Raw genomic sequence first — 19,832 nt, 5'->3', positions numbered from 1 at the left:
GGATCATGTGCTTTTAGCAAACAAGCCTTCATCAGAGTACCACAACAGTGATGTAATATGATCATTGCATGACCACTCTGGTTCTGGGCAATACAAAATGGTAAACTGAGACCAGAGTATTGAGAGGACTTTTAGCTGGTTTGTTTCTAATGTTGCAGCTTGTAAAATGTAAGGACACAGATACATTGCAGAGCACTACCGTGACTGCATTATACAGGAAGTGATTCTAGTGTACAGAAGAACAATAAGTCATGAACCAATATATGATAATAAAGCCATTTGCTCAAATACAACTTGCAGGAACAAAATACTGAATGTTTGTGGATGCAAATGGAGACATTTACAATGCTGAAAGAGAAATAAACATTTCCTTCTCTTGTATTTGAATATGATAATATGTGTCACCCACACATTCATAATATCACACCTTCCTCTATGTTTATATGAGATTGTGCATGGACAAAGTTCAAAGAGTTATAGTTACAGCATTGCGTAGTTGACAACTGCAGTGTGTGTGTGTGTGTGTGTCTGTGTGTGTGTGTGTGTGCTCTAGCTCAAATACAGCTTCATCTTTATTAAAGTTCCAACTTTATTAACAATGGCACATTCTTTCAAAAGTTCAAAGCTTCTATTTTTGTGTCTGCACGTAAACTATTATGAGTGTTCATCATGTTTGTTGCAAAGTGCTTCGACCAGCATGTTTTCTTTGTGAGCGACTTGTTGAATATTTCATCTCTGACAGGAGCGTCAGGTTGCAACGAGATGACTGACTGCAAGACAGGAGGGCTCCACGCCACCCACCTAAACACAAACAATAAAGGGCTGGTGATGGTAGTGAGATATATAATAGCATTTAGCAGCCATTTCTCTCAGGAACTGTTGGAGACCAAAAACAGAGCTAAAAGGAGAGTGAGTATTGAACTTACATTCACAAGGTGGCCAGAAACACCGCTTCAAATGAATGATTATGTTGTTCCGTGTCTGCTGGATGTGTAAAAAGGGAGTTGATTGTGAATATGTTCACCATAAGTGAACCATAAGTCCCCTCGATGTGTAGTGTGTCCACTTTTACCCTAGAAGTCTGTTTTCACATTCGTCTGATGAAGGAGGAAAAATTCCGCATGATCACCTGCATGAGTTTCACACATCTGCTTACGAGCAGGATTTTGTGATATCGCAACTAGTTTGTGTGGGAATCCAAGCCAAGATCTACAGAATTGATACAAAAGTAATTAGAAATGTTTCTTATCAGAGCTGATCATTGTAGTACAGACCAACATTTATTCTGTAACTGCCTCATAATAAAGGTACAACCTGAGCATGGAGTATCTCAGACTATTGCGCCTCAGTAGTAGGCAGGTGAAATGGAGATATGTTACAGTTTCATCAAAAGACTCCACATATCAAAACCTCCTGGAGCAGTAAACACATGCGCCTCCTGTTCCGAGCTAGCCCCTCCCACTTCCTGCACACCTGCATATAAGCTCACCTGTAGCATCAGCAGCACAGATCCTCTGGTATTCCTCTGGATCCCAGCTGTGCCTATCTGAAGAAAACTCTGGTGAGTAGGATGTTTTTTTAAAGAAATTATTTCTTAGCAATTAGATTTATCAGAATTGATTTAAATCGTTTTCAGCAATTCCACTTGGTATTTTACAAAATGTAGTAGTTGAGACTGGGAAAAAATGAAACCATTTATCTCAATGAAAACGATAATTGGAAGAAAAAAGCTTCTACCGCTTTCAAGGACATGAATCTTATATTCTTGCTCTCGTCCATTCAACAGTTGTCAACACAACTATTTGCCAGCTAATGATGAGATGATTTAAACAAAAAATGAAATGGAAGTTCCATTTCCTGCACAACAATGTGTTTCTTTGTGTCACCGGAATTCACTCGGAATATTTTCCCGATCATTTTCCCATGCCAGCTCTATCTTTCATCCGAACAAGGACCGTCTGTCTCCTGCCTGGTCCTTTGTAGTTTTGTGGGAACGGTGTTGCAAGGATCAAGTGACAGAGAGACAGAGAGGTTCCCTTGACCGCTAATCTGCACAAACACACACACACACACACACACACACACACACACACACACACACACAGACAAAGATACACTGTCCATGTTTGACATCCATGCAGCAACTAGTCACACTTAAAGTTCCAGGAAGTAATGTGAACACCTGTTAAACATGCCATCAAATGAGGTTGGAGAGAAAATATGAGGTATTTATTCAAAGTAACATTGAGAATTTATTTTTTTTTGTGCACTGGATCTAAACAGAGACATCACTTTCATAATATGTTATAACATGTAACCACATCACCAGTAGTCTTAACCTTTAGCTCTATTTTTTGGAGCCACTTTTTATCTCCTCAGTTTTTTTTCTGTTTTTGTGAATCCTCCATTAGTGCCTTCTTGAATATAAAATGCACCTTATTTTCATGGTAATAGACTGTATGAGAGCGTTCTTGGTCCCGGTGAGAGGCTCTCCCTCGACCCCGGGTTGAGCTGTGCTCATTTCCATTTAGATTTTACACTGGCTTGAGTTGAAGCTGTATTTGAACGGAGCCGAGATGGACAGACTGAAGAGGCGGTGACCGTAGTCAGTCAATGTCTTCCATGCAGGTGGTTCAATTGAAAAGCCACTAGCCGGTCACATGTGCATTCATTGAAAGACTCCTTTCATCATTTTTAGTGGTCTTGAATATAAGACCCTACTTTGCGTTTAGCTGCCAAATGCTGGAATAAAACACATTTACTTAAGGGCCACAAAAGAGCTTTTCCACAGCCAGATCTCATGTAACTTAAATGACTGCAATAAATCTGCTATTTGAAGTATTTTCCTTATGACATGTGTCATTTGAACATCCATCCAGTGTCTATTCAGAGAGGTGAACCCTTAGCAGCTGTGATGGATGTAACACAAGTGATCTTGCTCTTGTTCTGTTTCTCTCTTCATGTATTGCCTCCACTTTGTCTTTACAAGTTCACCAACATTTCCATGAGTTGTTCATCGTCGCTTTCCTCTTGCCACACAGCCCCCCCCATCATGGCCTCCAGCATGTCAGTGAGGAGCTTCTCTGTGAACCGTCAGCCCTCCTTTTCCAGCCGCTCTCTGATGGACACCGGCCGCACTCGCTCCCGCGCTTCCGTGTCTTTCACCGCAGCCAGCCCTCTGAGTCGCTCGGCCTCTACCGGCCAGGATCTCAACGGGCCAACAAGCCTGCAACTTAATGGCCTTCACGGCAACAACATCAACGATAAGGAAGCGATGCAGAGCCTGAACAACCGTCTGGCCAACTACCTGGATAAGGTCTGACGCATTAAACCAGCACTGTTAAGCGGTTGATCATTGAACACTAAGACCATTGAACTGTTTCTTTCTCTTCCTCTTCCTCCAGGTGCGTTCACTGGAGCGCTCCAACGCAGACCTGGAGATGAAGATCAAGCAGGTGATGCTCGACCGCATTCCCAAAGGTCATGATCTTGATTCCCTGATGGCCCAAGCTCATGCTGTTGAGCAAGAGGTAGGCATGAAGGGACGTGCAACCACACCAGACATGCAGCATAGAGACCGGCACAAGTTCTCAAGGTCCACGATGATGACATTTGTTATTTTACATAGCCAAAACATCAATGCAAATGTGGACATGTGCAGGAGCACATGTCCGCAGAATTTGACCTGCGCTTGATCTTTGAGTTAACTTGTACCAAACCAAGCCTGAACAAAGTTAATCATTATTTTTGCCTATTTCGACCAAATGGAAAAAAGTTACCGTTTAATGAAAACGTAATGCATCACCTTATTTTAGGTTTAATGATTCAAACTTTCATGTGTCTTTTGTAACATTGGTACCCCACTTTTACTGCCAGTATACCTTTAAACATGTGAGTGTAATACATGAAGCATTAAAAGCAGATGACTTCTGTGTGAAGACTGACTTTAGTTATTTTAAAGTCTATTGTTTCTCTACTTTGGTATTTGGCAGGTGAGGAAGAGGACCTTGGAAAATGCTCGTCTCATGTTAGAGATTGACAATGCTAAACTGGCTGCTGATGACTTCAGAATCAAGTGAGTGGTTAATGATTAAACTATCATATCACTTTAACCATTCATTTCCTCCTTTGTCCTGTCCCTTTTACCCTATAAAGTCATGCAAGTCATGCATGCAGAGACTCTTGAGTATTTTGTTTAATGAAAGTTATGCAAAGAGATGTCATGAGATGGACAGAACTAGATCAATGAAAAACACTCATCTTCTTTTATATATAAATGTTTGTTCATCTGCAGACATATCAAAGCTTTAAAGGTTACATGTAACTTTATGAGGCATTTTGTAAGCAATTGTAAAGAAGGTTAATAAACATTAAGTATTCTGTTTTCTGCCTTTCTCTCTATTCATCTGGACTTGACTAGGTGGGAGACAGAGCTGGTGATGTGTCAGTCTGTGGAGCGAGACTGTGTTGCTCTGAAAAAGGCCAAGACCGACCACGAGCAGATCATCGCCTCCCTGAGAGGAGATCTGGACAGCCTGAAAGAAGAACTTTACTTCCTCAAGAAAAACCATGAGGAGGTGAGTCTGATCTAACTCTGTCTGTATACTTGTTTTTTGTCTGTACTCTTCTTCACCCACATGGTGTGCATGTCTTTTAACACGCTGTTTATCACATTTACTTCTCCATTACTCGACATTGGCCTTATCTCGTTTTCATTATTCTGCAACCTGCCCTCACAAACAACAAGTTGTTTGATATCGGTCTGACCCAGTTTGGTGGACTCATGAGGTCTTATTTAGAGCCTAAGAGGACAGGGGGAAAAAAGTGTAGGGAGGGGGGAAGAAACAGGGAGGTGGTTCTCTGGTTACTCTGGACAAAAGACACAGGTAGATCTGGTTTTCTAAACTGCTCTTTCGGCCCAATCAGCTGATCTGAGGCGACCGGACTCCTGTCCTCTGGGGGTGAATAAGAAGATAAATTTACCTCCTCTCACCAACAGAAGGATGGATCTCCTACTTACTGAAACACAATGTAAACAAAACAGCACCGATCCAATTCATGACCAGCTGCAGATATCGAGAATGAATTTCACTAACTGAGACTGGATTATTTCGGCTTTTGTTGATCCTGGAATACATTAAGCACATGTATCCTGCATGCAAAACACCTACTTATTTTACAGTTGATGTTTGTCTTATTTGACCACATGTGAAGGTCTTGACCCTGTCCAGTGTGAGGAAAGTGAACTGTTGATGCCTCTTAGTCTGCTCTCATCTATGCACTCTGTCAGTCATTTATGTTGAAAGTATAGACTCTCCCCCCACCTACCAAGCAAGGATACAAATACTGTGCATAGAATAAAATACACAATGTGCGTGTGTGTTTGTCACACACAAAGAAACGAGAGTGAAAGAGATCCAGTGAATACTCATTAATAGAGTTCAGTGTGTGTGTGTGTGTGTGTGTGAGCTGAAAAGCCAGAGGTAAGGTGAGCTCTGCCCAATTGATTATTAATGGAGAACATCTAAATTATGAAGATGTCCTCACATCCTTAGTGAACCCTTCCTGGTTTCATATGTCGTCTGTATATTCACACATTGTACAATTTTAAGTTTATTTAGAGATGACAACCATCAGGTTCTTTTAAATTAAAAAAAACAAACATATGCACACTGTGACAAAAGATAATTAAGAAGTCACTATGTTTCCCCCTGCAGGAACTGGAGCAGATGAGGTCTCGTATTGCCAAAGATGAGGTGAATGTGGAGGTGGACTCGGCCACCGGGCCGGAGCTGGGCACCATTCTGTCCGACCTGCGTTCCCAGTATGAGGGGATTGTCAAGAAGAACAAAGACCAAACAGATCAGTGGTACCTCAAGAAGGTGAGGGGAGCAACTTTCATTTATTTCTTGTGACAAGAGAATTCTCTTAATACATGCATTTTCATTAGAGTGTACATTCCTGTGACGTTTGTGTGTCCTGTCCAGCTGGAGATGGTGCAGAATGACGTGAAGGAGAGCAACGAGGCTCTGAGAGGAGCTCAGAGCGAGCTGGTCGAGAGGCAGCGTTTCCTGCAGAACCTGGAGGTGGAGCTGGAGAGTCTGCACAAACAGGTGAGCTGCTACAGATGAGAAGCGAGGGGCAAATTATCCCACGGACGCACACACGAGACATAAGAGGATTTCATTCTACAAGCATTGACTGTGGCGAAAGAGACCTTTTAGTAAAGGAGGTGTCTCCATGTCAACATATAAAGAAAACGCATGTTCACACCTTTTGGTCCATGAGAATGGATTGATTACGAGAATTGAAGATTGCTGTTTAGAATAGGAAATTCAACAATGTGCACATTGCAGCACAGCAATGTGCTTGTTCCTCCTCTCTGACAGCAGAAGCCTGACATAGTTGTGATTTTGGTTTAAAAATAATCGTGCAAGTGATGTTTCTACACTTTCAGCTGTGCAAACAAAACTTAATGAGCATAAAGCAGTACAAACAAAACTTAATGAGCATAAAGCAGTGCAAACACCGCAACCATGAATTTCAAGTATGACTATGAGTGTTTCTTTTTCACAACGCCAAGATGAATTATGGCATTGTGTTACAGATAGACCGGGATTAGAAGGGATTTGACAGATACAACACAGGAAATCCCTACTGAAGTTCAGATTCAGTCTCCATACACAGGTTTATTTTAACTTGACGTCAACGTCTGAGAAAAATCATTTGGCTTTTGGCTCTTCTAATCCTGTGTCGACAGTAAACATGTTCTCCCACGCTAATAAGTCATGCGAGACATGGCGGGTACAGTTGCTAAATTCTATAGGGGTGAGTTTCGGTGGTGAGATGGGTAATCATGTAATCATGTCTGAGCAGCGATTTTGTTTTGGATGCCAAGGCCTTGCCAGCCCACAGGTATTTGTTGATTTTAGAATCAGGAGACACTGAGGTTTCGTTTCTACTGGCAAACGCCTTCAGAGGAAATGGGACCATTAAAAACTCGCAATGGAGTCAGGTAGGAGAAGGCAGTTCAGCTCTCTCACTATTTCCCCTTTCTCTCCTCAGATGTCGGCGTTGGAAGGTAACCTGGGTGAGACTGGCCAGAAATACTCTTCTGAGATGGAGCGGCTGCAGGCCACCCTGAACCAGCTGGAGGACGACCTCTCGCAGCTCAGGCTGGACATGCAGCGCACCAAGACCGACTACGAGCAGCTCCTCCGCATCAAGCAGAACCTGGAGATGGAGATCGCCACCTACAGGCGCCTGCTGGAGGGAGAGGAGGCGTAAGTTTTATAGTCCCATGACTGGATGAGAGCTGAACTTAGATTGAAAAATCAACACCACTCTCATATCAGTCCGCTATAGGTCAAAACGTGTTAGCTTAGCATAGGTTGGCTCATTCCAAAGGTAACAAAACCCCTGTAAAACCACAACTTGTCTTCTACTATACCATGTTAATCAGTTTCGCTTTACAGGTCCTGGTAGGTGGATTTTGTTACATTTTACTTTTAGCCAGGCTAGCTGTTTCCCTCTTTTTTCCCCAGTCTTTATGCTAAGCTAACTAGCTGCTGGCACCAGCCTCATACCAAACATGAGAGTGGTATCGATCTTCTCATCTAACTCTCAGCAAGAAAGCGGAAAAGCGTATTTCTTGAACTATTCTTTTAAATGTGTTTAAAGATACTAATTCTAACATGTTTCCTTTCTGCCCCTCAGAGTCAAGGAAGTTCCTCCTCCACCAAAAAGTGAGCACCTGGCTTTTAATATTTAACTGAGAAAAAGAGAGCAAAGTCACTGCTGGTATGTCACAGCACCAGAAAGACTTTCAAGCACAGTATTATATAACACATAAGCACAGCAAAGAATGAAGCACTGCTCATTCATTGATTCTTATCACGCCCTGAATGAAACAGGGAGGCAAAGAGTGACTAAAGCTGTAATGACGAAGGAGATAAGTACAGCAAACTGTTCCCATATGTTTATGTTGTAATTTGACAGTGTTTAAGTGAGGCTGACAGACACATATTCATTCACACACCCAATTGGCCCATGGACTAATGGTTGTTTTATGCACCTCAACACAATGCAAACACCACCAACAGCTCAGCTCCTATAGCAACAAAGGTGGGTGTGAAAGCATTTATCCCAATGTTGTAAGGTACGACATTGGGATAATTGGGAGTTTAATAGTTTAAGCTGTTTTTTCGTGCACATAGTTCTTCACTTGAAGCTGCAGAGACATAGCGTCTTATTTAGTTCATGGTCAGTGTACAACAAACCAAATGCATCAGGAGAATTAAAACTGTGGTAGTGCAGTGACTGAGCAGGTGATACTCAGACACATGATTCAACACACATTACAGAGGAATGTGAGATTAAAATGATTTATTTCACTGCCTCTAATGTTTTGTCTCCTCCTCTCTCATACCACCTCATTGCATCTCATCTCTGCAAATCACATTCTCCTCACACCGCATTATCTCATAATTTCTTCTCTTTTCATTCAATCTCGTATCATCGATCCGTTGTCTCCTCTTACAATTCATCATCTCTTTTCATCGCAGCTTACTTTCTCACCAGTGTAAATCTCATGCGGCCCCATTTATATTAGTCCTTTCAACTCATTTTATCGAATCTCATTCCAAATCATCCTGTTTTCTTCCATCTCATCTCATCTCATCTCATGTCATCTGTGTCTGTGCAGAGGAGCCTGATGTTCGCACCAGGAAGATTGTGAAGGTGGTGACTCAGACGATGATCAACGGCAAAGTGGTGGACGAATCCAGCGAGGTGGAGCAGATCGAGGAGACCAAGAAATAAAAAGAGGGAACAAAAAGTGGCCGAAAGTGGCACAGAGCTGGGCTGCGGAACATCATTTATCCTTGCAACTGAGAAAATATTGTTTTGAATGGAGGATATTTTGGGGGGGAATTGCTTAACTATGAATGTTTTGTGTTTTCAGAAAAAGTTCTTTCCCACATTTGACTTATCAGTGATGCTTTGATCAATTGTTTGTGTCTGGAGTAAATGCAACAAACATACAGTATATGTCCAGCACTGCTGTAGCTATGCATGCTTATATTAATTTAGAATAGAGATGTGTTTTTTGTGTGGGAGCAACTGACTAACCATCTTTGTACTGTCTTACTAATAAAATGCTGTGTACTTAACCAAGATATTTATTACTTAGTGTGGAAAAGTTTACTTTTTTTGCTGTAATGCATACCTTTACTCATTTTGCAAGAATATTGTCTTTGCTGTTTTTGTGTTTGTACTCTGACTAAATAAAGTTTCTTTAATCCGTGTCATGTGTACCCCTCTATTCTTTCTTAGAACAAACATTGCTTTTATGCTGAAATCAAATGACAATATGCAGCGTCTTCAGTGGACTCTTTTTTGTTGTTGGTGAAGTTGCATAAAAAAATCTCATGTTCACCATCTTAGTTTTGTGTTAGCTTGCTAATATATACCAATTAGGACTAATCACAAAGTAGGACGACACATTTTGAACTGACGATGGGGTTAGAGGGGGTCAGGGGACCACCAAAGGCCGTATGATTGACCCTGTGGGGACCATGAATGTCTGTACAACATGTCATGCCAATTCATCAATAGGTGTTTAGATATTTCATTCTGGACCAAAGTGGTGGACTGACCAACACAGTGTGGCTATACATCATAGGAACATCATTATCCAGATCCTTAAAAAATGTAATCATATTAACTTTAGCTTTTTAAAAAGACAAAAATCATGTTAAACTTTGCCCATAACCCGTAAAAACATACACAATGAATACGAAGTCACACTTAGAAGATCATTTATACACACGCTACAGTAACCCATTTAATCCCACTGGTCACAAGTGACCGTACAAAGCGTTTTCAGTTATAAGGCACTAAAAATGTTACTAAAATGTATGTGGTCTAAATGAAATATGTGCAGTGTCACATGTTTAGTGTAAATGGTCACATGACCAGGGCTCCTCATTTTCTGACTGCACCATGACGAAAGGATGGCTGCATCAAAGCTCGTAAAAAAAATGTTATTAATGTGCGTCAACATAAAGTTAGGACAAAGATTCTTGGTATACGTCATCGTCAAGGTGTCTCGTATTGATATATGCATTTACAATTACTCAACTTTGTTCAAAATGGTCATAGAATGAGTAAAAACATGTTCGAGATGATATGCAGAAGTTCAAACCCAGCATCAGAATGGGGGAAAATGGGGATGTTAGTAAGTCTGAACGTGGCATAGTTGTTGCTGCTAGATGGGCTGGTTTGAGTATTTCTGAAACTGCTGGTCTACTGGGATTTTCACTCAAGACCATTGGGTTTACAGAGAATGGTTAGAAAAAAGAAAACATCCAACATTGGACAGTAGAAGATTGTAAAAACTTTGCCTGCTCTTTGCAGATGATGTAGTTCAGACAGCGACCTTCAGCATGCAGTGTGGCGGTTGGCAGCTGATTGTAGAGCGGTCGGGATGAGAGGGAGGTCTGAGGCCATGGCTCTCTGCTGGGAAACGGTGGATTGTGCCATATGAGTTGGGAGTGAGTCCCTGACACCTCATAGGTTGAGGGAAACGCTGGTGTGCATGCTCAATGGGCCCATAGATGTTGAAGATTGCCAGACGATAAAAAAGGAGAGACACATTTGCTTTGTAATTAGTGTTGTTGGTAGCCTAACGTGCAATCTTTCATTGAAGACAAACTCTTGTAATAATTAGGTGAATACTGGGGAAATTACAATGATGAGACAGAGTTGTAAACATCTGGCAGGCAATGTGTGTGTTGTGTCATTCAACTGAGCCAAATGATCCAGAATGACTAATATTGTTGTAGTCTTCATGTTTGGCTTTTACTCTGCTCCACTTGACAGACTCTGACACATCCGACAATCGCCCAATGAGCACCTCCTACCTGCACACACACTTTGTCATGACATAACAACCCAACCGTGTCTTCCATCAACCCTATTATTTAGGGTCATGATCTTTGTAGACGGGTCACCGAGGTCACCATGCTCCTAAATACCCTCATGAGCATTGGTTTTATAGCTCTACAACACAGCGTGGAACTGGTGTTTTAGAATGAATTAAATGTAGAGTTGTTTTTTGAAAGATCCTACATAGAAAATGGTGTCTTGGTCTGGATTTAGGGAAATGTGATCCTTGAAACACACATTGACTCCAGCCTCAGGTTATCGCCATGAGCTCCACAGACATTGTGACAAAAGCATAGCATGTTGTTTCCAGAGCAGTTTTGCCAAAGCCCCCAGATTCCTGTTCGGCAACTCAAAGAGGCATAAAAAGACAGACAGCAAGTCCGATGAGTCGGAAGGAGCAGAAACAGTGAGACAGGTACAAACTGAGAAATGTCTCTCTGCTGTCCTGTGATCATAACAACAGTAATTTAACATGTATCAGCAGCATTTATTATGTTAATGCCTTGCACAGCTGCCCTTCTAGCCAAATGACGCCTGATATGTAATGTAAAGGCGTCAATTTCAGAAAATGAGTCCCCTTTGTAGCCAATTTAAAGGAACAATTTCCCTTAAGTGGAAAGCCTTTTTGTAATGAATGCCAAAAAGCCTGCCATCGACAGTGAACCTTTGCCATCTGTTCTGCAGGACAAACAGCTTTTAGGATCTTTTAAATTACGTTGTTTATCACAGTACAAGATACAGACACTCGTTCCTGAAACAAGGTAAACTGCACTGGGAACAGATTGAATGATCTCACTCACTCAGCATCTAATGACCTTTTCTTGTTTGTAATAAAACATAAATTGTGCAGACTGGGACTGAATACAAGGTCATTTGCACATAATCACATATATAGATTGAGAGACCTTGGTACATATTGAGGCAGCAGTAAGAAATATTGCTGGCTACAATACAACATTTATTCTGCAGAAGTTGTTCTTGATGAACAGATTTCTTTGAAAGTCTGTTTTATCCGATTTCTCTATTGATATGCTGCTGTTATGTTGTGTTTTGTTTCGCAGTGCTTTCCCTGTAAAGCGGATTCATGGAGCCCGATCCACAAGGAGAAGCTTGTTCATGTTTTTTGTTGTATCTTTTAAATGGCGGCAGGTAGAGTACACAGGCCTTCTGTCTCTCCTCTGTTCTTCTCCACAGAGAGATAATGACGACATGGTGAGTAGGAGACAGACAGATCATTGGATTAAGCGGTCTGGTGGTGTTTCAAAAACAAGCTCATCTCCCAAGTTCAGGTGCTGCATTTACAGTGTAAGATCCCAACACAACACTGAGTTTTCAATCAAACTGAAGTCATATATTCATTTCTGCTTTCTGGTGTTGTTCCATTACTGGTTATGTAAACAAGAACAGGCCGACATTTTAAAGGTGTTACAAAAATCCCCTCAGTCAGATCAAATCTCATCCCCACCCTGAGCCCACAATCACAAACATAATCGCACCAATTATCTTTCAGTGCTCCAAAGTAGTTATAATGGGTCTTCCAGCTCATTGTTCAGTGTTCAATGTAGCTCGACTGCCCTCTCGTGGCCAGATCTAATAGTAGCAATTAATGCACAATTCAATTCAGTAAAGGCAGCATTCATTTGCAAACATTCACAATGTACAGTTTTATATAAGATAGAGTGTTTAAACAGTAAAGTCCTTTGTTTCTAGTTGAACGCAGCAACATGATACAGTCTGCATGGACAGTGAAAACGTTAACAGTAGGAGAGGAAAGTCACTCACTTGATATACAAAAGATACTGAAAAACAGTAGATTTGTGTCTGTCATTTTATCCAAACTTTGCTGCAGAGAAGAACATTGAAGGACCCTGAACTCTGTCATCCTCCAAACGTTGGGTATCTGGGTTCGAGCCTCGCTAGACTCAAGCAGATAAATCCGCTTATATTCTTACCTCAAGCTTGTAGCCTATTTTACGTGACAACAGTCTGGGCTTTAACAGTAAGTCTTAGTCTGCAGTACAGGGGAGACCACATCCTTTTTTTGGTCTTGTTTTCCATCTAAAGCGATGTCTAGTGTTAGTTTCTTTTATTGTTTGGGTATAAAACATTGCGTATTAAATGGTCTCATTTCCAGGAAGGTCAAACAGTTGATCCTATCAGAGCTAAGCTAGTTTACAGGCAGACTGACTCTACGGCAGCTTTTTCATCCTGTCCCGCCAACCAGTGTCAACACTCACTCATTATTCACGCTCCCCTGTCATGCATTCCCATTTTACTACTGGGATGCCTCTACAAATATAACTGAGCAAACTCAGTGAATTATTTTACATTTTTAGATACATTGAAGAAGAAATTTGACGGTAACCTGCTGAGACGTTTAAACAGGGAGAAGAAGAAAACATCTGAGAACATCTTTGATGTTGCTGCACAAGAGGGGTCATGATCCTTTTCATGGTGTACTGTTTGATAAAGAACGATGACAGATGTACAAATCAATCAATCTAGCATGCTTCTGTGTTATATATGGAATACAAAGTGTGGTTGAAAAATGTCCACATCGTTCTATAATGTCCTCTATACGGGGCTGACAGCCTTTTAATCCTCGGTGTGATTTTACATCTCAAAAATAAGGTAATAAATTCTGCAAAAAGTGAAGTATTACACTTTTTGCAAAAGGAGTTTCAAAAGGAGTTTCCAGTTCCTTTTTGGAAAGAAATTTATGAAATAAGATTTTAGTCACAACAAAGTTCAATGATACATGTCCAATGAAATATTACTACAAATCACTGTTGTGTAGGAAACATTTTGTCATTATGTCATCGTTGGCTTTTGAGTTGTGTCCGAGCGGGTTACACTGTGTTGCACAAAGTCAGCCGGGGCATGAGGTGTATTATATTGGTTTACAGTAATGCTCGCCCATTATTGGCTTCAGCACATTGCTATCCAACTTGTTGCATAACATCAACAGGATTACACACCAGCTACAGACACAAACATTCCCCGTCTGCCTTTCTGCCTCTCTCACTCTCAGTCTTTCACTGTCGACCATCTTGCTTCTCCCTTAATTTTCATTTTACCTCTTTAGTTATGTAGCTCCTGATATGATCGTTGACCCCTGGGACATGCTAAGTAGCCAAACAGGTGAGTTAGTATGTAAGAGGACTAAGGTCTCTGAACATCAGACCACCAGTAAGCTTATTACTAATCAGTGTGTATTGTGTTGGGTCTGGCTGCATTCTCTTGAGCTCAGGAGGGATCACAGCCACTTACAAGTGCAGCATATTTTCAAGCCTTAACTGCTGACAAACATTTCTCTGTTTCTATGCTTTATTAAACAACAAGGTTTCATACTTTACCACTAAGGGATTTATATGCAGTCACATATATATGTTTTGAAAGTGAACTTTTTTACAAAAAGGACAAAATTCCAGTGATATTGTTTAGAAAAATATCTTTTATTTCGTCTTTCAAAGCAGCAGTAACATTTTCCTTACAAACAATGGACGAACACAGAGTGACAGAGGAGGAAAAAAACAGATCTTTTTCCACTGTCTTTGCCTAATTATATTCTCGTGTTTTTCCTCCTCTCAGTCTTTTTTTTTTTAATTTTCTGTATCTGTCCAGTCACATTATCACTCTCACATACAGGCCTTCTTACACATACACACTCTTTCAATCTCCCTCTTCTTGCTTTCAAGCCTTCTTGACTGTAACTAGCTGGCTTCACGCTCTCCTGCTCTGCTCTCTCTTTCTCTTTAGCAGGCTCCAGACTGCAGCACAGGCTGAAACTCTCCGGCCAGACAGATGTCCTCCTGCTTCTGACGGACGATGCGCTGGATGGCGGGGGGCAGGCCGCGGGGGTTCCTGGAAAAGATAATGGCATAGCCGTCCTCGCAGCTGCCGTCTTCCTTCAGGGTGCGGCAGGCGTAGGTGATGGCGTAGTTGTCGTAGTCGGTGTCGATCACCCAGTAGTTGTCGCCTGGTTAGAAAGGAAGGAAGAGGTCAGCGAGTGGGAAGAGGAGTGAGGAGATATGAGAGGGGTGTGAGGGTGGGTATGTGTGCACAGCTGACCTCCGCTGGACAGGTAGCTGGCCAGTCCCTGGTAGTTCATGAACATCTTGCCGGGGCTGGCAGGGTCGGGGACAGAGTACTGGGCGGCCATGTCAGCACACACAACCCAGAAGCTGCAAGCACACACACGTCAGTGTCAAAGTGAACAATGTACGCCCACAACAAATCAACACTCTTTGGCTAATATCGTTGTCATTTTCTTTCAATTACAGGACATTTCAGCGGCGTAAACCTCAGAAATTCTAATGACAACATACTGTATCATCGGCATATGCATATACTGCAGTACAGTATACTTTACATTTCTCAAAACAAAGCCTGGATTTCTTTCAGTATGCAGTGGCATAATTGCTTAAATCAGCTGAATTTCTTTAACTTTGTTTGTGCTTTTACAAAATCACACCTGCTGACCCTGAAAACTGAATCAAGATGGTCTTTGTGACCAAACTGGCCATTTGTCCTGATCATAAGGGGTTTAAAGAGACGTGAGGTAAGATGGTTTTTCATTTGAATTATGTTATCTTATCTGCAGATAGTGAGTGAAATAAAATCACTCGCTAGCCCTCTGACTCACCCAAACAGAGTGACGCGTCCCTTGGAGGAGGCGGTCATGGAGCCGTCATCATCAATGGTGTACTCAGCGGAGATGTTGTCCTGCAGGAACAGGCCCTCTGGATCTTTCTTCTGCAGTGCGTACCACTTTCCTGCATACTGCGATGAAAAAGAAGGAGGACGGCGGTCAGAAAGGATTTTACTTACTTCTTTTTCAACATGCATGCTGTCGATGTGCTTCAATTCACTCACCCTCTTGGGGTCAAAGTCCCCTTTGACTGTGAAGCTGTCAACGACACAGGAGGCAGACAGGCAGTGCTCTACGCAGGACAGCAAGACCAGCAGCAGAGCCAGTTTAGAGGATCCCATTCTAAAATGAGATGCACATTAGTGTGTTAGGACCAGAGACAGACTCATTAATGACACAAAACCGATCTGTACTTACAATAATGCACCAACAATATATTTTCCCATTTGATATGATATGAAGAAAATAGTAATATTATGTGACATGCCGGAAAAAAAATGTATTCTGACAAAAAATGTTAACACCACATTACACAGTCTAGTGATTAACAAGTCTCTAACGTCAACAGTCACAGCTGACAGAACAGAAAGTTTACATCAAGTGCACAGTACACTTTCAGACAACACAGTCATAGCGTTTGCTGATCACTGCAAATACAATTAGAAGTAGAAGGTAAAATGAGTAAAACGGCAGTGTCTTACCTGTTTGAGTCAAAGAAGCAACACCAATTAAAAATCGACTGTTCGTGGTTATCCACCAGATTGAGTGTTGTGGGTCTTGTGTGTGTGAGACAACCTTTATATACACACTCCGCAGACAAGCTTATGGCTGATTTTCATTGCTTGGTACTAAATAAGGTGCTTAAATCTAGAGGTAATCCTGTCGGGCTGAAATACTTACCGTAATCTGGCTTCTATATAAAACAAACAGACCTTTATGTAACTGAAACAAAATAAAAACAGGCACATATCTGAGCAGGTGCAGGAGCACGTACACATAAACAGAATTTGAATAAGCACATGGCACAGCACAGATATTAAATTAAGTGTTTGGATTTGGAGTGTGGATTTTCTCAACCATAGCTAAACCTTTAAGTGTCAAAAGTTGAAATAAATTGCTGCAACACAAAATGAAAATGTTCTGTCTCAAATGCCTACTGAGTAGCAACAGAACAATTTGAGTTTAGGTCTCTGATGTCATTTTTGCAGACAAAACAAAAAAGTTGAAGTCAATGTCTGTTATGAAAAAACTTTCCAAGAGGGAGTTTCTGATTAAAGCCACTCCGGGGTTAGATGTTTTCAGTAAAGTGCCACACTGGTACATAAGGCACAAATCTGCTTGTGAAACCAAACTTGAAAAACTTCCAGGTCTGCGTCAGATCAACAAGAAAACAAGCTTAGACAATGTCTTGGCTATTCAGTTAATAATGACGTTCCACTTTGTCCTGAACATTTTCCTCTTAAGGAGCTTTAAATTCAGACAAATCTATTTTTCCACTCACCTTTGATGAGTTTAAACCATACATAGAATTACTGAGGTATTAATTACATAACTCGTTGGATACGTTGGCGAGTTCACCAATACAAGGACTGGGGAGTAATGTGTGGACGAGCACTGTTCAACGTCAGGCTGAATCACAGGAGAATGTAAATATTGCACTAGAATTTAAGTTAATTTCACTACAGCTTAACGTTTAATGTGTTTTCATATATTTCAAAGATGCTATCTTACTCAGAGTTATAAGTTCACTACATGCACGCATCCAAACCACAACAGGACTACTCAAAGTGCCACAATGAATAAATACTTCAGAGGTGAGTACAATAAACAAAACACCTACATGACTGGTTAAAACCGTGCCAAGGTTTAAACTTTGAATTTCAAAATCAAAAAATTATAGATATTAGAATTAATACATTATCTCACACCACTTGAGAGACACAATTGGACTACCTGGTTATTTTCTCTTCTTGTGGTTGAGTAATCAGTGCGTAATCCTGGAAGAAATAGCCTGTAAGCCTGTCCAAACTTTCCAAATAATGGGATGATCCGCTTAATAACACCAACACTCACAATGTTTGAGAAGTCTTTCACCACAGAAAAGATCACACTGGCAACACAGATATTAAATTTCGTGACAAAAGGAGAAGTGGAAATTAATATGACTATTATTTTTGCATGCATGCAGTTTTGCACTTACCACACACACACGCACACACACGCACACACACACACACACACACACACACACACACACACACACTCTCTCACACTCTGCTGTGAACTATTGAACTCTCATTTTCTGGATTAACCCCGGTCACATGAGATTACTGCTGGCATAACACTGTTTATCGGAAATAACAATCAAAGTCTTCTTCGTGTGTAGCGTTGCTCTTCTAGTATTCTCTTCTTAATTAAACTTATTCAATCTGTCGCTTTTATACACAAAATTAAAGAATAGTTATATAACTGCAGAATCGCCCCACACTGTTAGTAAACAGTCTCCTCAGCGACTAAACAAGCCAATCAAGGCAGACAATCTATTTTTTCCTCTGACTGCTGCTCAGTACTTTAATCCTACTTGTATGGTCTGGAATCGACTCAATAGACTCTGTGGATACCTCCATTCTTGTAGTTGTAAAGAAATATGTGATCAACAATGAGTACTTCTTTTGATCCAAACGTGGCTTATTCAACAGAGCACGCTACAAGCCTCAGGTCATTATCAACGTCTGCATTTGGCTGATAACCTGGACGGACCCGTGACAAGGCTAACACAACGATTACACCCTCTGCTGGCCATCATGTCTACTGTATTTATATCTATTTAAGTACTGTCACGTTCAGGGACTGTGCAGACACACACTGGCTAAAACCTTAAGCTCGTACTGTACACCCCATTTACAAAACATGGAGACATTTCCTGGTATTTGGGGTTGAGGTCCTATGTTGTTTGGTATATTGTGATGTAAAAACATATATCCAACACCAACATCCTGCTTTAGTACAGAAGACAAACACTTTGCCACCAAAATTGGACTTGACTGAGGGAGACCTAAACAAATTAACAAATGTTATGCAAGTAGGAAGAATAATTATCTAAACAACAATGTGCTTGAACTGAACCTACACTCCCGTCACTTTCTCGACGCCCCGTGAATTTCCCTCTTGTTTTAGAAGTGTGGCCGTGCAGGAACTGACTTAAATCAACCGCAGCATGACCGGCTTAATTACCTTTGCACACAGCTGGAGCACCGTGTTTGACTGGCCAGCATGAACCAAGTTGTTGGTGTAATGAAAGCGTGTGGAAACAATCAGAGATGCTCTTCACTGGCTGAGAAACAGGAGATACAGCTTGTTTCTCCACACATTCTGTTCAGTAAACAAGTCTCGTATCTCAACCTTCACCTCTAAGTGGACAGATGTGACGCGTCTATATAAGCAACGGTTCAGTCTCAGTTATGTAACATGGTTAATTAATATATATACAGCGTTTTACCAAAGCCTGTTTTGCATAATTTCAAGAAGGCCAAAAAAAAAAAGCCTCTGATCTTAGTGGCCCGAAACAGCGTAGCCCCCAATGTCTCTATAGTTCCTAGACAAAGATGCTCTGTATCATGGATAACTGAACTGCTGGCTAAAGCCCTAAATGTCTCTGATCCCTGGTGATCACAACCCGCTACTCTAAAGGGTCCAAAGTAGATAACGTCAGTCGAGGTACTGTTACATATTTCGGCCTCCCCGTTAAGAGGCACTACAATAACAATTGCAAAACTCATTTTTGGTTTTTTTTTTCTTAGTTTCTAAACCTGATTTATTTCTGAACCCTAATGAAGTAGTGAAAACATCTTCCTGCACAGAGCAGCATTCACATAGATCGGCATAGATAGTGGGTTTTACACAGGAAACATAACAGGTAGGCTACTAATCTATTATAGTGGAAGCAGATTATCTATTTGACCTTTTGTTTAAGGTGTTTACGAAACCTTATTATAGAGAGGTCCTCCCTGCTCTGAATGAAAGGATTAACTTTCTTACAGAAGCACAAAATGCCTCTCTTTCTCCACGTCGTATCTATGCGTGTTATTGACAGTATTCGCTCATTGATGTTGAATTAATGTCTATCTTCCAGCTGGCGTTAGGCCCTATCAGGATGCCACTGACCATCAGTCTCTTAAATAACGACAGTCATGGCTGTGGAAACCGGGGGGAAAGGACACTGCAGGTAGACTCG

At 41.2% G+C, this 19,832-nt stretch overlaps 2 protein-coding genes across 4 annotated transcripts; one reads left to right on the top strand and one right to left on the bottom strand.

The window, feature by feature from the left end:
* Positions 1–1,511: 1,511 nt before the first annotated feature.
* LOC116388114 (keratin, type I cytoskeletal 18) lies at positions 1,512–9,304 on the top strand. 3 transcript variants are annotated; one of them, XM_031855742.1, is made up of 10 exons: positions 1,512–1,561; positions 3,042–3,316; positions 3,405–3,530; positions 3,993–4,075; positions 4,421–4,577; positions 5,718–5,882; positions 5,988–6,113; positions 7,066–7,283; positions 7,717–7,745; positions 8,705–9,304. In XM_031855742.1, exons 2-10 carry the CDS (start codon positions 3,053–3,055, stop codon positions 8,818–8,820), a joined length of 1,284 nt encoding a protein of 427 aa, XP_031711602.1. In that variant the 5' UTR covers positions 1,512–1,561; positions 3,042–3,052; the 3' UTR covers positions 8,821–9,304. The 3 variants fall into 3 exon arrangements, with proteins under 3 accessions (XP_031711602.1, XP_031711603.1, XP_031711601.1); XM_031855743.1 differs by lacking the exon at positions 1,512–1,561 and adding an exon at positions 8,565–8,581 and having other exon boundaries at positions 2,965–3,316; positions 8,705–8,819; XM_031855741.1 differs by lacking the exon at positions 1,512–1,561 and having other exon boundaries at positions 2,965–3,316.
* Positions 9,305–14,381: 5,077 nt separating this feature from the next.
* Positions 14,382–16,407, bottom strand: rbp4l (retinol binding protein 4, like). Its single transcript, XM_031855797.1, has 5 exons — positions 16,300–16,407; positions 15,823–15,940; positions 15,593–15,729; positions 15,019–15,131; positions 14,382–14,926 (listed from the first exon to the last, which is right to left on the bottom strand). The coding sequence occupies exons 2-5, from the start codon at positions 15,937–15,939 to the stop codon at positions 14,703–14,705; spliced, it is 591 nt and encodes a 196-aa protein (XP_031711657.1). The 5' UTR covers position 15,940; positions 16,300–16,407; the 3' UTR covers positions 14,382–14,702.
* Between the last annotated feature and the right edge of the window lie 3,425 nt (positions 16,408–19,832).

This window comes from Anarrhichthys ocellatus, unplaced genomic scaffold (genome assembly GCF_004355925.1).
Source record: "Anarrhichthys ocellatus isolate YVR2014 unplaced genomic scaffold, GSC_Weel_1.0 scaffold16, whole genome shotgun sequence".
NCBI classification, from domain to species: domain Eukaryota; kingdom Metazoa; phylum Chordata; class Actinopteri; order Perciformes; family Anarhichadidae; genus Anarrhichthys; species Anarrhichthys ocellatus.
This window is presented reverse-complemented; position numbering and strand designations above follow the sequence as displayed.

Excerpts from the sequence above, each read along its gene's own strand:
- LOC116388114 (XM_031855741.1), top strand. The coding sequence starts at position 3,005 with ATGAGTTGTTCATCGTCGCTTTCCTCTTGCCACACAGCCCCCCCCATC. Across the intron at positions 3,531-3,992 it reads CTCATGCTGTTGAGCAAGAG|GTGAGGAAGAGGACCTTGGA; the intron begins GTAGGCATGAAG and ends GGTATTTGGCAG. Across the intron at positions 4,076-4,420 it reads GCTGATGACTTCAGAATCAA|GTGGGAGACAGAGCTGGTGA; the intron begins GTGAGTGGTTAA and ends GGACTTGACTAG.
- rbp4l (XM_031855797.1), bottom strand. The coding sequence starts at position 15,939 with ATGGGATCCTCTAAACTGGCTCTGCTGCTGGTCTTGCTGTCCTGCGTA. Across the intron at positions 15,730-15,822 it reads GGGACTTTGACCCCAAGAGG|TATGCAGGAAAGTGGTACGC; the intron begins GTGAGTGAATTG and ends TTTTCATCGCAG. Across the intron at positions 15,132-15,592 it reads GGACGCGTCACTCTGTTTGG|CTTCTGGGTTGTGTGTGCTG; the intron begins GTGAGTCAGAGG and ends GTGTGCTTGCAG.